The sequence below is a fragment of the Lactuca virosa genome, chromosome 2 (assembly GCF_052849685.1).
Source record: "Lactuca virosa cultivar CGN04683 chromosome 2, Lactuca_virosa_CGN04683_v6, whole genome shotgun sequence".
Taxonomy (NCBI): domain Eukaryota; kingdom Viridiplantae; phylum Streptophyta; class Magnoliopsida; order Asterales; family Asteraceae; genus Lactuca; species Lactuca virosa.
The window spans coordinates 311,172,976-311,193,767 of NC_136427.1; the positions used below are offsets into that span (position 1 = coordinate 311,172,976).

Consider the following 20,792-nt stretch of genomic DNA (forward strand, 5'->3'; position numbering starts at 1 on the left):
CCGTTTTATCCCTGGCCCAACAAGATTCATAACTAAGGCCCAAGCCCATCACCAAAAAAGCCCAAAACTCCGAAATCCATAAACTCCATTATTGGCCCAATTTTCCAAATTGGGCCCAAACCCAAAATAGCCTACAAAGCCCAATAAGGCCGAATTCATCATGAACCCAATATAAGAAGGCCCAATATCCAAAAAGGCCCGAATTACTGAATGATCAACCCGATTCAACACCTGGTCAAAGTCAAAGTCAAAGTCAACGCTCCGAGTTGACCCAACTCGTTGAGTTGTACCTTAACTCGTCGAGTTCCCCTTAAGGACAGAATCACAGTGTCTCAACCCAACTCCTCGAGTTTCCCTACTACTCGACGAGTTATCCCCTTTTCATCAGAATTGGGATAATTGCATAACAACTCGTCGAGTTTACTCATTGACTCGTCGAGTTCTTCAGCCTGCCAAACCCACTTAACGTAATAAGTCATTTCTCTTGAATCCAAGGACTCCAAACCTCAGGTCTCTTCCATATTGATGTCCATAAGGGTAAAGTTTCCAACTTTACCCTCAAGAGCCACTCATTAAGCTTTACCACCCCGGTAAAGCGAATGTGGTGGCGGACGCTTTGAGCCGCAAGTCAGCTGGATCTTCCACCCCAGCGGTATGTATGAGGATAGCGGTGGATTCCCCGCTTATGAGTTTGATCAGGGATGCCCAGGTTGAGGGCATGCGACCAAAGAACTGGAAGTTGGAGAGGATCAAGGGCGAGAACACCCGGTTTGTGCAGGACAGTCGGGGATTATTGACCCGGCGCGGTAGGGTATGGGTTCCGATGTCTGGCGGGATCGGACAGACAGTCATGGAGGAGGCTCATAAGTCTCACTTCTCTATCCACCCAAGGGCCACCAAGATGTACCGGAATTTGAGTTTGAACTATTGGTGGCCGTGCATGAAGCGAGAAATCGCTTGGTATGTCGAGAGGTGCTTGACCTGTAGGATGGTCAAGGCCGAGCACCAGAGGCCGCATGGAAAGCTGCAGCCTCTAGAGATTCCCATGTGGAAATGGGAACAGATCACGATGGATTTCATTACCAAGCTGCCAAATACGGCAAAGGGATTTGATGCTATATGGGTCATCGTGGATCGATTGACCAAGAGCGCCCATTTCTTGGCGATTCGGGAGAGTTCGTCGGCCGAGAAGTTGGCCGACATGTACGTTCGCGAGATCGTGTCTCGCCATGGGGTTCCCGTCTCCATTATCTCCGATCGGGATGTCAGGTTTACATCCCGTTTCTGGCAGAAGTTTCACGAGGAGCTGGGCACGCGGTTGCACTTCAGCATATCATTCCATCCGCAGACTGATGGTCAGAGCGAGCGGACTATTCAGACCCTCGAGGATATGTTGAGGGCGTGTGTCATTGATTTCGGTGGGAGATGGGATTCCCACCTACCGCTTGCAGAGTTCGCCTACAACAACAGCTATCATTCCAGCATTGGCGCCCCGCCATTCGAGCTGTTGTATGGGCGGAGATGTCGCACCCCGGTTTGTTGGGGTGAGGTTGGTCACAGGATGATGGGACGGACAGAGGTGGTCTTGCAGACTACCGAGAAGATTCAGCAGGTTAGACAGCGGTTGCAGACCGCTCAGAGTCGACAGAAGAGTTACGCTGACCGACGCCGATCCGAGTTAGAGTTTCAGGTCGGTGACATGGTACTCCTGAAGGTCTCGCCCTGGAAGGGTGTGATCCGCTTCAGGAAGAGGGGAAAATTGGGTCCCCGATTTATTGGGTCGTTTAGGATCATTGCCAGGATTGGCAAGGTGGCTTACAGACTAGAGCTGCCGGAGGAGCTTAGTCGGATCCACAGTACTTTCCACGTTTCGCAGTTGCAAAAGTGCATTGTGGACCCGGAGGCAGTGGTGCCACTGGACGACATTCAGGTTGATGAGCGTCTGAATTATATTGAGAGGCCGGTTGTCATTTTGGAAAGGAAAGTGAAAGTCCTACGCAACAAGGAGGTTTCATTGGTAAAGATACAATGGGAGCATCGGAGGGGATCCGAGTGGACATGGGAGTCGGAGGCTGAGATGCGGGAGCATTACCCGGAGTTATTCGCTACAGCAGACTTCGAGGACGAAGTCTAAGTCAAGTGGGGGAGAATTGTAACATCCCAACCGTCAGGTATTATTATTTTTCCATTTTAGACTTCATGTTTAAGGCCTACTCGACGAGTTGGCGTTATGACTCGTTGAGTAGCAGCGGGCCGAGACACGTCAATTAATGAGTGACTCGTCGAGTCAGTATGGGGGACTCGACGAGTAGGAGCTGGCAGTAGAAACCCTAAGTTTCAGGGTTTTGAACCCTATATAATGGACCATTAGCGCCTCCCACTGTCCTCTATCACCCCTTGAGACCCAGAAACCCTAATTTCCGTGAGTTAGAGCTTGGAGAGTGTTTTGGAGCTTTGGGAAGTGACTTTTGTGAAGGAATTTGTAGATCAAGAGGCTAACATCAAGATTTATGTGTGGATCCAGCTTCTACTTCAGTTTGGGCACGTTTTAGAGGTAACGAGCTGTTACCTTAACCTCTTTTTCTTCTAGAATCATTCATATTGTGGAAACTAGGGCTTTCTTTTGTTATGCTTGAAGGGATTTTTGTTATGGGAGCTAGATCTGAAGTTGAAAATTCAGATCTGAACCTCTTTTGAGTCCTAAGTCCATAAAGTTTCCAGTTCTTGCAAGGATGAGACCCTCATAAGGTGTAAAGCTCCATTAGAAGCTTAGAATGGTCATTTAGAGCCTTTAAGGCCTTGCATGCGTGTAAAGTTTGCAACTTTACGTGATAATCATGCCTTAGAAGCTTGGATCTGTAATCTGGAACCTTGGCATGACTTAAAAAGTGTATGCATGGATGAAGGTCTGCAAGGACTCGGCGAGTTGCATAGTCAACTCGGCGTGTCTTATGAATATGGTCATGAACTCGTCGAGTTGATGAACAAACTCGGCGAGCCCGTTGAAGATTGCCTTGAACTCGACGAGTCGTTCATAGACTCGGCGAGTCGGCTAAGGTTTCTCCCATTTCTTGGACACGTATGAACTCGGCGAGTTAAAGGGGAACTCGACGAGCCAATCAAGGATTTCACGACTTCTCGAGTTCAGGAAGGACTCGACGAGTCGGCGAACTACACTCGGCGAGTCGAGTCAACATGGACTGTTGACTTTGACTGTGGACTTTGACTTTGACCAAGAGTTGACCAGTTGACTTCTAAGGGTATTCTGGTAATTTGGAAATTTATGAAAAAGGGTTTTATGGTAATTATAGGTGGTGGAGTTCGTATTGGTGATCCGGGAGTTGAGTTTTCTAGTTTCAGACGGCACTTGCGAGGTGAGTTACCTCACTATACTAAGGGGTCTAAGGCACCAAGGCCGGCCCATTGGATATGTTATCCTAGCAGTGTTAGAAGTTGAGTATGAATTAGTGTTGCATGCTAGTGGTTATCCAGTTAGGTAGATCTGTAGGACTACCTGTGTTGTTATATGATTATATGCATGCTCAGTAGTTATGTTATATGTTGATATGTTATGTGGGATGGGTTGAGGATGTACTGCTTTGTGCGGTGACCAACAAACCCTAGGAGCATTCCAGATACGAGTTGTGGGCCCAATCCAGACTCGTACTGTGGGCTCGATGGCAAACTAGATGTGAGTTGTGGGCCCGGTAGGCAATCCAGACTCACACTGTGGGCCCAGGGGTATTCCAGTCTGTAAAGCTGTGGACCCAGTACATGTTGTTATTGGTATATGTATTATGTGCAGTGTATTGGTATTTTGGGGAACTCACTAAGCCTCGGGCTTACAGTTTCAGTTTATTGTTTCAGGTACATCAGGGGATCGCGGCAAGGCGAAGGCGTGATCGTACAGCTCCTCATATTTATGTTTATGTTTCTGGGATACTCTGATATTATGCATTTTGAAAACAAAGTTGTAATGATTTTTACTGGTTTGAAATGTTTTTAAAAGTTTAAATTGGCTTGAATTTTTGGGTGTTACATAAAATCCAAAAATTTTATCGGGTTTTAAATCCCCAATTTCATAAAACCATAATAAAAAAATACCCCCTTTTTAAATTATTTCGTTCTATTTTACTTAAACCAACTAAAAAACCACATGCAAATACTTCATTGGTAGAACATTCCAAAAGAATGTTGTGTATTCAAACGATTACCTTAAAAAAAACTTATAAAAAAAAAAGATTACCTATAGGCGGAGCGACGAAATCAGCATCGTCTTCATCTAGATTCAACACTGTTTCTTGTGTGTTCTTAAACTTCGATTTGAAAGAAGTCGTCCTTGTACTCCTCATTGCACTGCAATTTCTTTTACTTCGAACGATCACAACGCAATTTCTGTGAATAATCTTCAAGAATCGATCACTTTATATAACATATACAACAGAATCTACCGCTTTTTGGGTTGAGTAGAGAAGATATAGTTTGATTTTGTGTTCCGATACAGAGGGTAGTGGAATCCGGGTGTATGCGATGTTATAGGGATTATGCGGGTAGTTTTCATCAATATATTCAGTTTCCTATTTTAATGGAGAGGACAATGTACACGTATACCCTTATTCATTCGTTATCTTTAACTGAGGAGCCATTTTTATTTATTGTATATCAATTTAATATTAATCACAATCTTTTAGAAATTAAATAATTGATATAGAGCTAGGTTCAGGTATTTAAAGTAATTATTGTGTTATTGTATGCATAAATGTGGGCCAATCAAAATTAAATAAAAAATTAAATAATTAAATAAATAAATAAGGGTAATTTAGTAATATGATTGATAACTTCCAAAAATAATCCCTATAATCATGGTATTGACTTTTAACCTAATTTCTCCAGGTTTATATCTAATTGACTTTTTCTAACCCTAAATTTATCCCCTTCATAAATCGGCCTCACACCCTTGATTTTTTTGCAGTTGATCTTGAAAAAGACAGTCTTTTTTTTCTTGTTCTGCTTTGGTTATGAGTCAAGAAGACGATGTTCAGAGACTATTGTCGTTCAAGAAATCGTCGGTTGATTTTGATACAAACGGTGTTTTATCAGACCGGACGTCTACATCGACGTCGTCGGCGTGTTCATGGCGGGGGTGGTTTGTTCGAAAGATAGCCGCGTCACCGTCGTCAATCTCACCAGTGGGTATCTCTCCGGTACACTCAACCTCTCTGATCGCATGTCGATTTCCACTCTTACTGATATTTATTTCGCCGGAAACTATTTCTCCGGGAACCTTTCTTTCTCTTCTTCCTCTTGTTCGCTTCAAACGATTGTTTTATCCCCAAAGGACCATTCACTCTTAAATTCCTTGAGAACCTGCGTCCAATTCAGTTCCAAATCAACAACCTGTTTCAATTCAGAAACACCTCCATATTCATCGCATAATCTATGTTCTTGTTTCTCAATATATGTTGGCAACTCCAAAAAGAACTCAAATCTGATGTTTGGTAATTGATATGAATTTTTTGATGTTGCTGTGATTTAAGTTTTGATGTTGCTGTATTTTGATAATTTTTTGATGTTGATTATTTTCCGATTCTATGCTATTCTGAATTTCTGATTTCATATGTTTGCTAAATTGTTATTATATTACTGTGATTTAATTTTTGATGTGGCGTTCGCTCTTATTTCTTTTCAAATAGATTATGCTTTTGATTTCTGTTCTGATTTCGGTTTGGGTATTTTATACCATTCCAATTCTATCGGAATAGAATCACGAATTCAAATTCTATCGGAATGGAAACACGAATTCTAATTCTGTTGGAATGAAATATTGATATTTTCTCATTGATTATACATGCAATTTTTGGTTATTGGTTTTGGTGCAGTTAACAAGTATGCATATTTTTCCAAAGGAATATAGTTTTTTATTTATCATTTGCTAATGCGTTATTGGATTCTAAACTACAATTGGATTTGTTTTCACAGAAGTTGATGCTTGAAGAAGTTGATGTTTGAAGAACGTACAACAAAATTAAAAGTGTTTCTTAGCAACATTATTCTTTTAGAATAAATTAGTGTATTTGTTAGATTTTGATGTTTTTTTCCCGATTTGAAAGTTTTTTAGTTTTATTCTTTAACAATAAATGTAATTTTTAACAATTGTTACATGTATTCTATAAGAATTAATGTAATTTTTTTTTTTAATTCTTCAATTGCTGGTTCGAGAATTTGTTATTCTAGAAGAAATTTTTAAAGTCATGATCAAGAAATATGTTCAAGAATATTTTTATTATTTTATTGTTCTAGAATATTTTTATTTTTGAACATATTCTGTCAGAATGTCCGAATTAAAAACCTTATAATTAGTAAAAATCGGATTTTTAAAATTAATAGAATCTATGATCCCTTAAAATATGCAAATTTCCTTTATTAAATCTATATTAATTGACTAAAATACTCTTCTAGTTAAATTGGATGATATTTTTCAATTATATTTAATTCAATAATATGTATTAATCACTTTCTTAAAATAAGTAAAATGATTGGCTCACATTTATGCATACAATAACACAATAATTACTTTAAATAAAATAACCTAAGCCTATATATATATATATATATATATATATATATATATATATATATATATATATATATATATACACACACACAGATGTGAGATCGGTTGAGAACTCATAGTTTCCCGAGAACCCGAGAACTAAAGGTGGAGCGTTAGATCAAAAGTAACTCATTAAGGACATGATCATCATCTTACCAATCTCATTTAATGTTTAATTTTTTGTGTTATTGGAAATATTCATAAATATGTCTAAAAATTAACATAATAAATAAAATTTTCGGATTTTTTTAAAATAATAATTTTTGATTTTTTAAAAATTTGCAGATTTTTTTTAATTTTATTTAGAAAACATGAATTTTTTTTAAAAAATTGAAAAAAAATATATTTTTTAAAAACAGTAAATTTTTAAAAATCAGTAAAAAAATAAAATAAAAAAAAAACTGGAATATTTGAAAAAAAAACTATAATTTTTTAACCAAAAAAATCAATGCTTTAAATTCATATATGCATATAGTTTCCAAGTTCATATATGCATATTTCTTATACGATAATATTCGTATGTAGATAATAAATAAAAAACCATTTTTATTTACTAATCTATAAGCATAAAAGTACATGTATTTTATTCGATACAAAATAAAATATAAAAAAACAAAAAATGCTACAAAATTTCAAAGCGTATTCGTGTCAAGATTTCCATATTTTCTTCAATGTATCACTTTTCACATTTTCAATATTTTCCACGCATTCTTCCAAATCTACAAGAAAATTAAGAAAAAATTTGATTAATGCACAAACACCCACAAAAATACATGTGTGCATATAGACGTAATTTATATGTTATTCACTTGAGATTTACATGTGAATCACATATAATTCATTTATGATTCACTTGTGATTTACATATGAATTACATATGATTGATATGTGAATTACATGTTATTCACGTGTGAATCACATGTAATTCATATGTGAATCACATATGAATTACATGTGATTCACATGTGATGTACATGTGAATCACATGTGATTCATATATGATTCACTTGTGATTTACATGTGAATTACATATGATTCATATGTGAATTACATGTGATTTACATGTGAATCACATATAATTGATATGTGATTTACTTGTGATTTACATGCGAATCACATGTCATTCATATATGATTCACTTGTGATTCACATGTAATTCATATGTGCTTCACGTGTGATTTACATGTGAATGACATGTGATTCATATGTGAATTACATGTGAATCACATGTAATTCATATGTGATTCACTTGTGATTTACATGTGAATCACATGTGATTTACATGTGAATCACATATAATTCAAATGCTCAAAAGTTATTATGCTGTGAACAAAAAGAATTCAAGTATAACAACTAACAGAGAGATCGAAAGCTTGTGATCAAATCAAATAAAGATGAAGAGTATAACAACTAAAAGAGAGATCAAGAGCTTAACATTGTATTTAGATGAACTATATAAAAGTATTCAAATAAACTAAATGACAATATATCAAAATAGACTTGAATATTGCATAAAAATAATGAAAAAACTAGAACTTGAGACAATTTTTTATATATTGTTCCCAAAATTAAGATTCACATGTGTATATGTTATGTTATATTCATACGTGAATATATCATGTAATATCCACATGTGAATATATCCTGGAAATTTAGTAATATCATGTAAAAAGATGAGAGTTGAAAAATAAAAAATATTGAGCAAAAAGGTGGGCACGTGTAGTTTGATCGGTTTCTATGTCTAGGAAAAAATGAACAAAAGCGTATTTCATTGTAGGAGCTTGTTTGTAATGATGATGTTTACTTAATTGTTAAGGTTAGGGAAGATTAAGAACCTGATCTAGAAGTTATATATGTTGGATTTCCTACAAATATGCTAGATTGTGTAATTTAGATCATAAAGAAAGCCACAAAAGATTTATACATACATACATATGATGACCAAGATTCCAATAATTGATACAATTGCTATTTGCAATAAGAGAAAAGTTAAAATTAGAGTAGATTATACCATAATATACTTTTCTAATGTAAACTAATTGTTTCCTTTCGAGTTTTCGCTGATAATGATAAAAAAATCTCAAAGTAATGATTATTATTCGGTTCAACCACCAATGAAAAAACACAAAATCATAACAAGTAAAATCCTAGCAAAAACTCCCAAATTGGTATGAAACAGCAGGAAATATTTGCTATTGATTAAAGGAAAAGAACAAGTAGGAGGTACACAAGTAAAAATAACAATGATAGAATACCTAAACGATCCTAAAGAGAGTTGACATGAGTTGAAGATCATAGTAAGGAGGCACACAAGTAAGTAGCTTGACTACAATGCAACCAACACTCCATATATCAGATGCAACACAAACTCCTGACCTTTCAATCATTTGAGTTGTGTTTGTTCAAAAAGGTGATTGCTTCATCGAAAGGTCTTGCAAGATCTGATTTGTACTTATTCAAGATCTTAGTAATTTCCTTCAAAAGAAACACAAATTGTTCTGAGAAATCAGCTTTTGAAAAAAATATTTATAAACACACGATCGATAGTGACAGTAATTTAACTCACCATGAATTCGTCAGGCTCGAGATCATTAAATCCTAGCAACAGGTGTGATAAAATCGTATGAAGAGATTAAACTGGAAGAATTTTATTGTGTTGAAGAAATCAGAAATACCTTGCAAATAGTCAAAACAAATCGATAAGGTTCAAATAATGAAGACTTCCGATTAAGCTGAAGATCAATAACCAGTGATTTTCAATCATTGAACGTAGATCGGCCATTTGTTTAAAAAGCTCAATCGAACAAAAATAGTGTTTCGTTTTGGTAACAGCTTGCAACAACTGAGTGAATTCAACAACTGTTGGCAAAGGTTACTGTTGTGTCATTTCATCGAACAGCTTGAGGGCATCCTTAAGTTAAGTAATCTTGTCGAACACAGATCGAGGGTTAAGTAAACAATGTTTGACGATTAAAAGAAGGAGACGAATGAAGCTGAGAAAAAATTGTTTTGGGGGAACATATTTCCATAACTAATCCTAAACTTGATGAAGGATTTCCGAAAGAAATAAAGGAAGAGTAAAGAAATCTGTGGCGATTGGAGATGCAATCAGAAAAGAAGGCGATCAACGATAATTGTGATTGTATCGTAAATATTCATTAACGAACGATTTAGGACTCCGGTGATTTACTGGCGCCTTGAAGAAGAACTGGTGATTTCACAGTCAATGATGAATAGTAGCAGCGATGCCTTGAAGATCTACAACCGGCGTTGGACGAACCAGATACAGATTAACGGCGACGGATGTGCAATGAACCACGATCTCAAAGGTATATCGATGAAGATGTGTGTATGTATGTGTGTGATAGAGAAAGAGAGTTGGAGATGAATGAACCTAGTGAAGAAGACGAGGGATCAGTGAGAGAATTTGGGGATTTTTTCTTTATTTAATGGTATTTAATTAAAATAATTTTTAGGATCAATAGTTTTTATTACCGTGTTTGCCCTTATGAACTTTTTAAAAAACCTCATATACCATTATATTTATTCACAATTACAAATATGTCATTGATCCTAGCCATCAAAATATTTAATCTAACGCTCCGCCTTTATTTTTCGGGTTCTCGGAAAACTTTGAGTTCTCAAATGATCATTCATCTATATATATATATATATATATATATATATATTCTCTTATGAAAAAAAAAGAAAGATCACATGTCCTAACACACTATCCTAAACACCACGATCATCAACTTGCCAACTTAATGCCGCACACATACGAACCATTTTCCATGGGAATACCATACCCCCAACGTCATATGCACCATTTTTAAACTATATATATTATACCCATTATCCACAGTCCACCTCGGCATTCTAATTTTTTACATCATCACGAAACCCGACTATGCGGGGTTTATTTTTTAACACAACCATATCCCATGAACACAGGTCGGTGCACACATTATATAGGTCCCGAAGAAAACAAAAACGCCTTATAAAAAAGAGGTTGAATAAAATAATAGTAATCAATAAGTTGGGTCTCTTATGTAAAAATCAAGACATTCTAACCAAATCAATACATTTCTATGATGGAACTTAAACACAAGACCTTCAAGAAAAAGACACGCGTCTCAACAAACTAAGCTAAATGTGAGTTTTGTTTTTAGGATATATAGCTTTGTTTATAAATGAACTAGGTTACAACCCGTGGAACAAGGGGTGTTAATTTTAAATAGAACTAAAAATTTAATTATGTAATAAAATAATATAGCATTAATTTAAAAAACTTTTGAATTGTGATATTGTATTTTTTTCTAATAACTTTGTAATTTGTAAGTATTTAATTACACAGTAATTTGGTGAGATTAATAGAAATTGTTGCTGCCTTCGTCAGATTTTTTGAAACTTTAGGCTTTCTGGCCATAACCTTGAAATCCATGCAATGATGGTGTTTTCTTAGGATATGTTCGTTATTTTTAGTAACTTTGTAAATTGTAAGTATTTAATTACAAATGAGGATTTTTAAAACCTTACTTTTTGTGCATGATTCTTGTTGAACATACAGAGATAATGACGCAACCACAAGGGAAAGCGTGGGAAGAAAACACTATCGATAATTTGAAATTGTAATGACCAATTAGAAATTAAAAAAAATATCATAATTTACAAAGATAAAAGTTTTGTATGTAAGTTATAATGATTACTTAAATTAACATATACACTCTTATGAATATCTGGTCAGCATTTTGTATGTGTAGATATATGATAATATCATGATTTTGTACAATAAAATATAAATTTCCATAGAATATGACTGAAATGAAAAATAAATAGGTAGTTTAAAATAATAAAACAATATTATACAAAAATAACAAAAAAGATAATTAAAAATCATAAATTTCTGAAAATTTCTTATAACACAACATTGAATGTAATAGTTTCTTTAAAATAATAAAACAATATTATACAAAAATAACAAAAATGATAATTAAAAATCATAAATTTCTGAAAAGTTCTTATAACACAACATTGGATGTAATAGTTCTTATAACACAACATTGGATGTAATAGTTTCTGGTCGTGAAATGATTCGTTTTACAAACTAAAACAACACATAGACTATAAAAATATAATTAATCATAAATGTGCTAAAACAACACATAGACTATAAAAATGTAATTAATCATAAATGTGCTAATAATTATTTTTATACAACATTGGATGTTCTGTCCAGCAGAGTATATCATCCTTATTTTTAATTAATATGTAAAATGGTTTGAAAACATCAACAATGTTCTTTAACGCATGATTAATAATAAAATCATCATGTTATAAAATTAAATATACAATTTAATAGACTGGAAAAACAAATATAGTCATACATGGTGATCCATTGTCTTATTTATAATCAGATTAAGTCTCCTACATATAAATATAGCAATGTACTTTCAATAATTTTTTATACTATTTTATTTGCAATAAATATCCCTAAAAATAAACAATTTAATATAATTACTAAATCGTTTTTAAGTCACAAATAACAAATCTAAAAATCTGAAAATGCTCAATTAGATTTATTTGACGTGTTGATCAGTGTACTGTTTTTAAAACATCATTTTTGGCAGACATTTTTTAATAAGAAGAATAAATTGCAATACAACTTAATGCTTGACATATATGAATTTTTTTTAAAAAAATTAACAAATAACAATGGCATTTCACCATATCTATTTATTTGTTTATTAAAGTGCCCAGTTTGATTTTTTTTTATTACCACATTGTACTTTTTATAGTGTAATATTGCAACCTGAAGAAAAATGTAAGTATAATGTTGTTGATTTTATAGTATTTATTTGTTTATCAAAGTGCCCTAGTTTGATTCATCTGCACTTGTATGGATTCGCCTTTATACCCTCTCTTTGACAATTGTTTAACAACTTGTATGCAATTTTATCCAACAATAAAAAAGACTCATTTTCTGACATAAAAATAAAGGCACATTGAAACATCAATTTACAGATAAGAAAACCAATTTAAAGAATGAGAGTTTTGCAAAAAAAAAGAAAAAAAAATCCATAATTACACTTTTCTGAAGACATGACAGATTTATGGTTACCTATACATCCCCCTTTTAAGCTGAGGAAATCAAATGCAAAAATGTTAATAAAATTTGTAAATAGGTCCCTTCCCCATCTAAGTAAGCTTCCAATCCCAATACCCCCAGTGCCCTCATTACCTTCCTGCAAACACAACTTACCTGAATTCTGATGTAATATATTTAGTTTATATAAACAAAAAATCATCATCTATGGCTACATAAAGGGAATAAAGACAATACTGGATCAGCTACCATGCATATATAAACCAGAGAATGATCAAGATATATCATTTTTTTCATCAATGACAAATAACCATAACTTGTAGCAGCAACTTCATGTATTGAAAACTAATTACTATCTGCCCTGTAAACGTTGCTCCTATCAATAATGAAGATGAATGAGAAGTTTCTAACCGTATTCAAAGACACAAAAAGTCAGTAAATTTCATTATCACTCCCTTCTATCAGTACAAAGAAGTATGGGAATATTGAACTATAGAAGTAATCCACGACAACCTAATTACAAAACAACAGGAAGACTACTTTTCTTTCTCTTTTGGTGAACTGCTATCCTTCTTACCCTTCGTCCCTGCCACTTTATATGTTTAATCATTTGAATCTATAACACATTAAATATCAACAGAACATAAAAAAAAATATATTACTTTTATATGTTTAATCATTTGAATTCTTGCTTGATCCCCAATCTCTTCTTCAATTCTAATTAACTTCACAAAACTTGAGATTATTATTAAACCCCACATATCCTCCTAATATTCTGGACTCTGGACTCTAGACTAAGTGCTTGTTTCGTTTTTACTCAATGTGTGAAGCACTTAATCTTGACAGCTATACGTGACTACATGAGTGTTAATTTGGACAGAATGAAAAAAAAGCAAACCTGATTGTACTTGGCTAAGCGCTCACCTCTACAAGGTGCGCCTGATAAAGCTTTTATCTGACCCGTGCCAAGACCCAATGATAAATCGGCTAAAAAAGAATCATCAGTTTCTCCACTTCTTTGTGATATTACCACACCCCAATTACCATCTTTTGCCATCTTCACAACTTCAATGGCTTCTGTCACACTCCCAATTTGGTTCACCTGCATGTGTTTGTTTACAAATTATTCTTAACATTCATTTTTGTATACAACATTTTTCCATTTTGTCCTTGTTGAGATGTGTTTTTACTTTTTAGATATTTGACTAATACTCTATCAGGTTTGTTTTATTTTATTGATTCTTTACCTTGAGAAGAAGTGCATTGCAAGCATGTCCATCGATGGCTCTTTCGACACATTTTGGAATTTGACATCAACAAGTCATCTCCAACAACCTGTATATAAAATAATAGTCATGTAAGAGATTTAGGGCGTGTTTGGTTCGTGGATTCCAACAGAATTAGAATTCAAGATTCCACTCAAGGGTGTGTTTGGTTGCCAAATGGAAACAATTAATTTTCATCAAATTTGTGTTTGATGGATTTCACCATTCCTAAGGCCGAGGGAGGAATTCAATTACATTCTTCCTCACTATAACTTGTCATCGATTATAGCTGATTTTTTTCTTTCAATTTTTGTTTTGAAAAGTTTCTTCTTGCAAATTTGGTGCGTATTGAGGTTTTCATAATACTTTTGATCCCTATTCCAAGTAAAATGACTATTTTTAGGACAAATAGTAGTCATTCTTACTTGGAACAGGGACCAAAACATTACAAGAACCTCAAATAATGACCAAAATTGTAAAAATCAACTACACTCAAAAACCAAAATGTAATTTACTTTAAACTAAAATGAAAGTGAAAATTTTAGAAAGTTAACCAACTTTTATTGTTAAATTCAGTTTCCTTCCAACCAAATGTGTGACAGAATACAATTCCTCCATAATCCAAATTCTTTCCAAAAACATACTCCAAAACAGCCATAATAAGGATTCATAAACAAACCTGGAAAATTCCAAGCCCTGAAAAATACTTCACTTGTTCCCAATCCTCCTTGTCAAATGGATCCTCTATAGACACAATAGGATAGTCTAAAAACCAAAAATAAGTCAAATATAATGAATCATTGTCTCATAAAACATGACAACATGTTCATATACCTCTACATAGTTCCTTATAAATCTCAATCATATCTTCTCCTGATTTAAAGTTTTGTCCCGACCTTCGCGGATATTTGAAATCTAAGCCATACTTTGAACCTAAAATCAATAGTAATATAGATGTCAAGTTTTTTTTTTCAAAAACTATAGTTAAAAGAGTTATAGATTTGTAATATTGCGGTATGCAAAAATCAGTGGCAACAATGTCAACTGCAATCTTTAGTTTATCAATATACCCTGTTCTACCAATTGCCTCCATTACAAGATCTAGTCCTTCTCTAAAGCTGCAAAAATAGAATACCAAAATCATAAATTGAGGTAAAAAGATCACAACATATTAATCAGAAGACATTAGACATGCCTGGTGATATCATGAGCAATGCCACCATCTTCACCAACATTACATCCATGTGCACCATATTCCTTTGCAATAACAGCCTGCATTGAATTCAACAGATAAACAATTTTTCAAAAAGAATATAAAATGAGAATGACACAATGGATTGGTATGATGAGAAACTCACCTTCAAATGATGATATGTTTCAGATCCCATTTGCATTGCCTCCTCAAATCTCTGTGACGCAACTGGAAGAATCATAATCTCCTGATCATATCAAAACAAAATTCTCAAAAGATTTAACAACATTGAGAAATGATAATGGATCAATATAAACAGTTCAATCAATAAAGAAACATACCTGCTTGGATCCAACATAACCCAACCCAAGAAGCAGCCCAAAAGAAAGATCCAACAAACCAATCAAGGCCCAAGAGAATTACCAAATAGCCCCTGCGCCTCATGGATTAAAACGTGAAGAATTACCAGTTCAATTGGTTAGCTACGAAGTCTCCCACTTCCTAGAAGTCAGCTGCAGTTCCTTTAAGTTAGCTTCCACTTTCGTTAGTCAGTATCATGTTTTCAATAATTCCTAGTTTTAGCTGCGTTTTCTTGTTTCACTAGTATGTAGATATTGTAATTGTTGGGAAGAAAATATCAGAAAACTTGCTCTAGATTGCTCTCTTCTTCTTTGATTCTCAAGAGATTGATCATCTCAAATTGATCACTATCAATTGGTGCTTTCATTGACCTTGCTATGCCTCTCAAAATAGAAACCAAACCTGAGGAACCCCTCTCCACAAACGACCACCTGCAAGCCCTCCTGCACCTTACCACCGCCACCAATACCCGACTCGATACTCTCATCAATCTCATCACCAACCAACATCTCAATCAGCCGCCACCACCACCATCACTACCACCCCCACCGCCGCCGCTGCCTCCTCCCAACACCAAAAGCCACAGCCTTGTTACCAGCCCCAAAAAAACCAAGCACACCTCTTTCTTTTACCCGTTTGTCCCCCGAAGCATTCCAAAAAAGACGTAGTGAGGGTTTATGCTTCCGCTGCCTAGAAAAATTTTATCCTGGGCATAAGTGTAACCCACCCCAATTTCTCTTGATTACAGACAACGAAGATTGTCCAGCAACCCTAGAATACCCATTTGACACTAGTAGTAATGATACCATCACTAGAAAAACACTACAACCCCCACATTTTCTTTCCCTCTCTAACGCTGCTTTTTTTGGTCTCCACTCACCCCAAACACTACGCATCATCGACCATCTCCAAGGTCACCCGGTAACCACCCTCATTGATTGTGGGAGTACACATAACATCATCCAACCCCGAATTGAGACACTACTTAGCATCGAACCCACCTCTCTTACACCCTTTACAGTAATGGTTGGTAATGGACAACACATTGAATGCAAAGGCTTCCTTCTGGATGTTCCACTGGAACTGAACAAAACTACCTTTACTATTCCTCTTTTTATCCTTCCAGTTGCAGGTGCAGACATCATACTTGGCGTTGCCTGGCTCAGCTCACTTGGACCTTTAGTTGCTGACTTTTCCATACCGCAAATATCCTTTAACATCAACAACAAGAAATGCACACTCCGGGGTGAACCTTTAACAACACCAGTTTCACCAAGTACTCTACACACCCTCATTCGCAAAGACTCCATCGCATCACTTCATACCATGATCTTTCACCACGAACCACCTACCTAACACACAACCAAACCAGACCCTCACCCCAACCCCAAAATTGCAGAATTAATAGCTACTTATCAACCTCTCTTTGAACCACCTCAAGGACTACCACCACACTGACCCCATGACCATCACATTCCGCTACTCCCAAATACTACACCCATCAACATCAAGCCATACCGTTACCCACAATATCAAAAAGAAATAATGACATCCTTAATTACATAAATGTTAAAAGATGGAGTCATTCAGCCAAGCCAAAGCCCCTACTCCTCCCCGGTGTTACTTGTAAAAAAAGGGATGGCGCGTGGCGATTTTGCATTGATTATCGGGCCCTAAACGCAGCCACTGTTCGAGATCAGTTTCCCATTCCAATCGTCGATGAACTTCTCGATGAACTTCACGGTGCTACAGTATTCTCAAAAATTAATCTAAGAGCTGGATATCACCAAATCCGAGCCTTTCCCGACGACATCCATAAAACTGCTTTTCGCACGATTGATGGTCACTACGAATTTCGTGTGATGCCCTTCGGCCTCACTAACGCCCCCTCTACCTTCCAGTCGGCCATGAACGACCTATTCCGTACCGTTCTTCATAAATTTGTCCTCGTTTTCTTCGACGACATTTTGGTTTACAGCCCTTCGCTCGAGACTCACTGTCACCATCTTAAATTCGTGTTCAATACCCTTCTCGAAAACCAATACCTTGCAAAACCCACTAAATGCCTATTCGTTGTCACAGAGATACCATTTTTGGGCAACATTATTTCTGCCAGAGGGGTAAACGCCGACCCAGACAAGATAGCAACCATACAAGCTTGGCCCAAGCCCACCTCTTTTACCACCCTCCGAGCTTTCCTGGGCCTTACGGGATATTACAGGCGATTTGTCAAAAATTATGCCCACATAGCTTCTAGCCTGACAGAATTACTAAAGCAAGCCACTTTCACCTGGAATAAAGATGCCAACATAGCTTTTGCAAACCTCAAAACTGCTATGAAATCCCTCCTCACCCTTGCTCTTCCCAACTTCAACGAACCCTTCGATGTCACCACCGATGCCTCGGGTGTTGCTATCGGTGCAGTCCTCTCTCAAAATGATAATCCAATTTCTTTTTTAAGCAAAAAGCTATGCAACCGAATGCAAGGAAACTCCACCTACATCCGGGAACTTTATGCTATATATGAATCCGTCAAGAAATGGCGCCAATACCTTCTTGGCCGCAAGTTTCGGGTCTTTACCGACCACCATAGCCTGAAACATCTCCTTACACAAACCATCCAAACTCCGGAACAACATAAGTGGTTGGCTAAACTTTTAGGTTACGACTTTGAACTGCATTACAAACCTGGAAAAGATAACAAGGTTGCAGACGCCCTTAGCCGCATTAAAATACCAAACATGTTTGCTATATCAGGACCTACTGCGACTTGGCTTGAAGAATTAAGAACCTATTTTCTTACCCACCCCGAAGGACAGAGATTGATGAACCAACTGGAGCAAGACCCCATTTCACTTCCTCACCATACACACCACAACAGCTTGGTTTATGTCCAAAGTCGGTTACTTATTCCTAACATTCCACATATTCGACTTCTCCTTTTGCAGGAATTTCATACATCACCTCTTGGAGGTCACGCATATATTCATGCTACAGTATGATGACTCGCCGCTTCCTTCTCATGGACAAAGCTCAAACATGATGTTACGGAATACATTCACAAATGCTCCATCTGTCAAACCACAAAATATGCAACCAACAAGCCGTACGGTCTTCTTCAGCCCCTTCTGGTTCCAGCCAAGCCTTGGCATGACATAACCATGGACTTTATCACTCATCTTCCACCCTCAAACAGCAAAACAACCATATGGGTCCTGGTGGATCGTCTCACAAAATTTGCCCACTTCATAGCCCTACCGACTCACTTTACCGTTGCCCTTCTTGCCAATCTTTTCCTACGAGAAGTATATCGACTTCATGGCCTTCTAAAAACAATAATATCTGACCGTGAACCACTGTTTCTCAGTCACTTCTGGACCCAAATCTTCAAACAACTTGGTACCAAGCTCCGTCATTCAAGTGTTTATCACCCACAAACCGACGGTCAAACCGAGGTCGTAAATCGTTGCCTTGAGTCCTATCTACGAGCATTCGTGAGTGATGAACCACGCTCATGGTATCGATATTTATATCTTGCTGAGTTTTGGTACAATACTAGCTTCCACTCATCCATCAAAATGACCCCATTCAAGGCGATGTACGGGAGAGATGTTAGTGCCATACACGACTACCAACCAGGCTCCAATCTCACAGCTTCCATCGATACTACTCTCATCGAGCACCAACGAATTATTGACATGTTGAAACTAGCACTCGAGCAAACCCGTGCTCGTATGGCTAAACAAGCTAACAAGAAAAGGCAAGAAAAACACTTTCAAGTGGGTGATCTCGTATATCTCCGCCTCCAAAACTACCGCCAACAATCAGTTGAGACACGGGAATCTCACAAGCTCTCCAAACGTTTTTTTGGTTCATTTAAAATATTGGAGCGTATTGGACCCGTAGCATATCGCTTGGAACTACCATCAACATCCCGCATCCACCCGGTCTTCCATGTCTCCCTACTTAAACAAAGCCATGGTCAACCAGCTTCAGACGACCTCCCAACTAACTGTGTTACTGACATTCCACTTCCAGTACCGCAAACCATTCTGCAACACCGCTTTACTGACAACAACCAGCTGCAATTCTTAGTCCAATGGCTTCACACAGACATATCAGAATCAACATGGGAAGATGCCGAAGAATTCAAACTACATTTCCCCACTTTCACCACTGGACTCGAGGACGAGCCCAATTTCAAAGAGGAGGGCAATGATACAATCCAGCAGAACTCGACCCAAGAAGCAGCCCAAAAGAAAGATCCAACAAACCAATCAAGGCCCAAGAGAATTACCAAAAAGCCCCTGCGCCTCATGGATTAAAATGTGAAGAATTACCAGGCCAATTGGTTAGCTACGAAGTCTCCCACTTCCTAGAAGTCAGCTGCAGTTCCTTTAAGTTAGCTTCCACTTTCGTTAGTCAGTATCATGTTTTCAACAATTCCTAGTTTTTATGTGCATTTTCTTGTTTCACTAGTATTTAGAGATTGTAATTGTTAGGAAGAAAATATCAGAAAACTTGCTTCAGATTGCTCTCTTCTTCTTTGATTCTCAGGAGATTGATCATCTCAAATTGATCACTATCATAAATCCACTTCCACTTTTTGTCCATTCACTTAATATGTATATGATTTTCCTTTTATACCCTTTTAAACTACCGTCACAAAAAAAGGATTGATTCCTTAAACATAATTTCTCTCCCTACTTTAATTTTGTAACCTATTTTTTATTTGATTTGTATAATCGGAATCACGTCCCTATTTTTTGATCAAACGATTTAATTTTTAATTTTTACCTTATTTTTATATTAAGTTTTATTTTAACTATATATATATATATATATATATATATATATTAAATAAATTACTTAAAATTTTGAATAAAAAATTAAATGGAAAAAACATGCAGACTTGATACCAACACCACACCGGCGTTTATCCGAATCGGATAAAAATCATATATATGTGTAATATAAGTTCGAATCACGGTTAAAAATAGTGGTCACAGGCTGCAATTTATAACATTTCTCTAATTTGTGGCCGTTATTTTATTTATGATCACGAACACATAAACAAAATAATTTCCGATTCATTTTCGTTCCTTTAAAAAATTACTTTGTCATGTTCGTTTATTAAGATGCTAAAGAAACATAAGTAAACGAATATAAACGAACGTAAATGAACGTATTTAAATGAACAAACATGAACAAAAATAAATGACCATTACCATCAAAACGAAAAACCATACACAAATA

The 20,792-nt window shown here is 36.1% G+C and overlaps 1 protein-coding gene, 1 long non-coding RNA gene and 1 pseudogene across 2 annotated transcripts; 1 reads left to right on the top strand and 2 right to left on the bottom strand.

The window, feature by feature from the left end:
- Positions 1 to 7,146: 7,146 nt before the first annotated feature.
- LOC145161678 (uncharacterized) lies at positions 7,147 to 10,070 on the bottom strand. The gene is made up of 3 exons (XR_013738600.1): positions 9,180 to 10,070; positions 8,869 to 9,088; positions 7,147 to 7,332 (listed from the first exon to the last, which is right to left on the bottom strand). It is a non-coding gene; the product is annotated as an uncharacterized LOC145161678 (long non-coding RNA).
- Positions 10,071 to 13,064: 2,994 nt separating this feature from the next.
- On the bottom strand, positions 13,065 to 15,903 carry LOC145158787 (cytosolic enolase 3-like; annotated as a pseudogene).
- Positions 15,904 to 19,114: 3,211 nt separating this feature from the next.
- On the top strand, positions 19,115 to 19,861 carry LOC145158789 (uncharacterized). Its single transcript, XM_079077632.1, has one exon. The coding sequence runs from the start codon at positions 19,115 to 19,117 to the stop codon at positions 19,859 to 19,861; it is 747 nt and encodes a 248-aa protein (XP_078933758.1).
- The last annotated feature ends 931 nt before the right edge of the window (positions 19,862 to 20,792 follow it).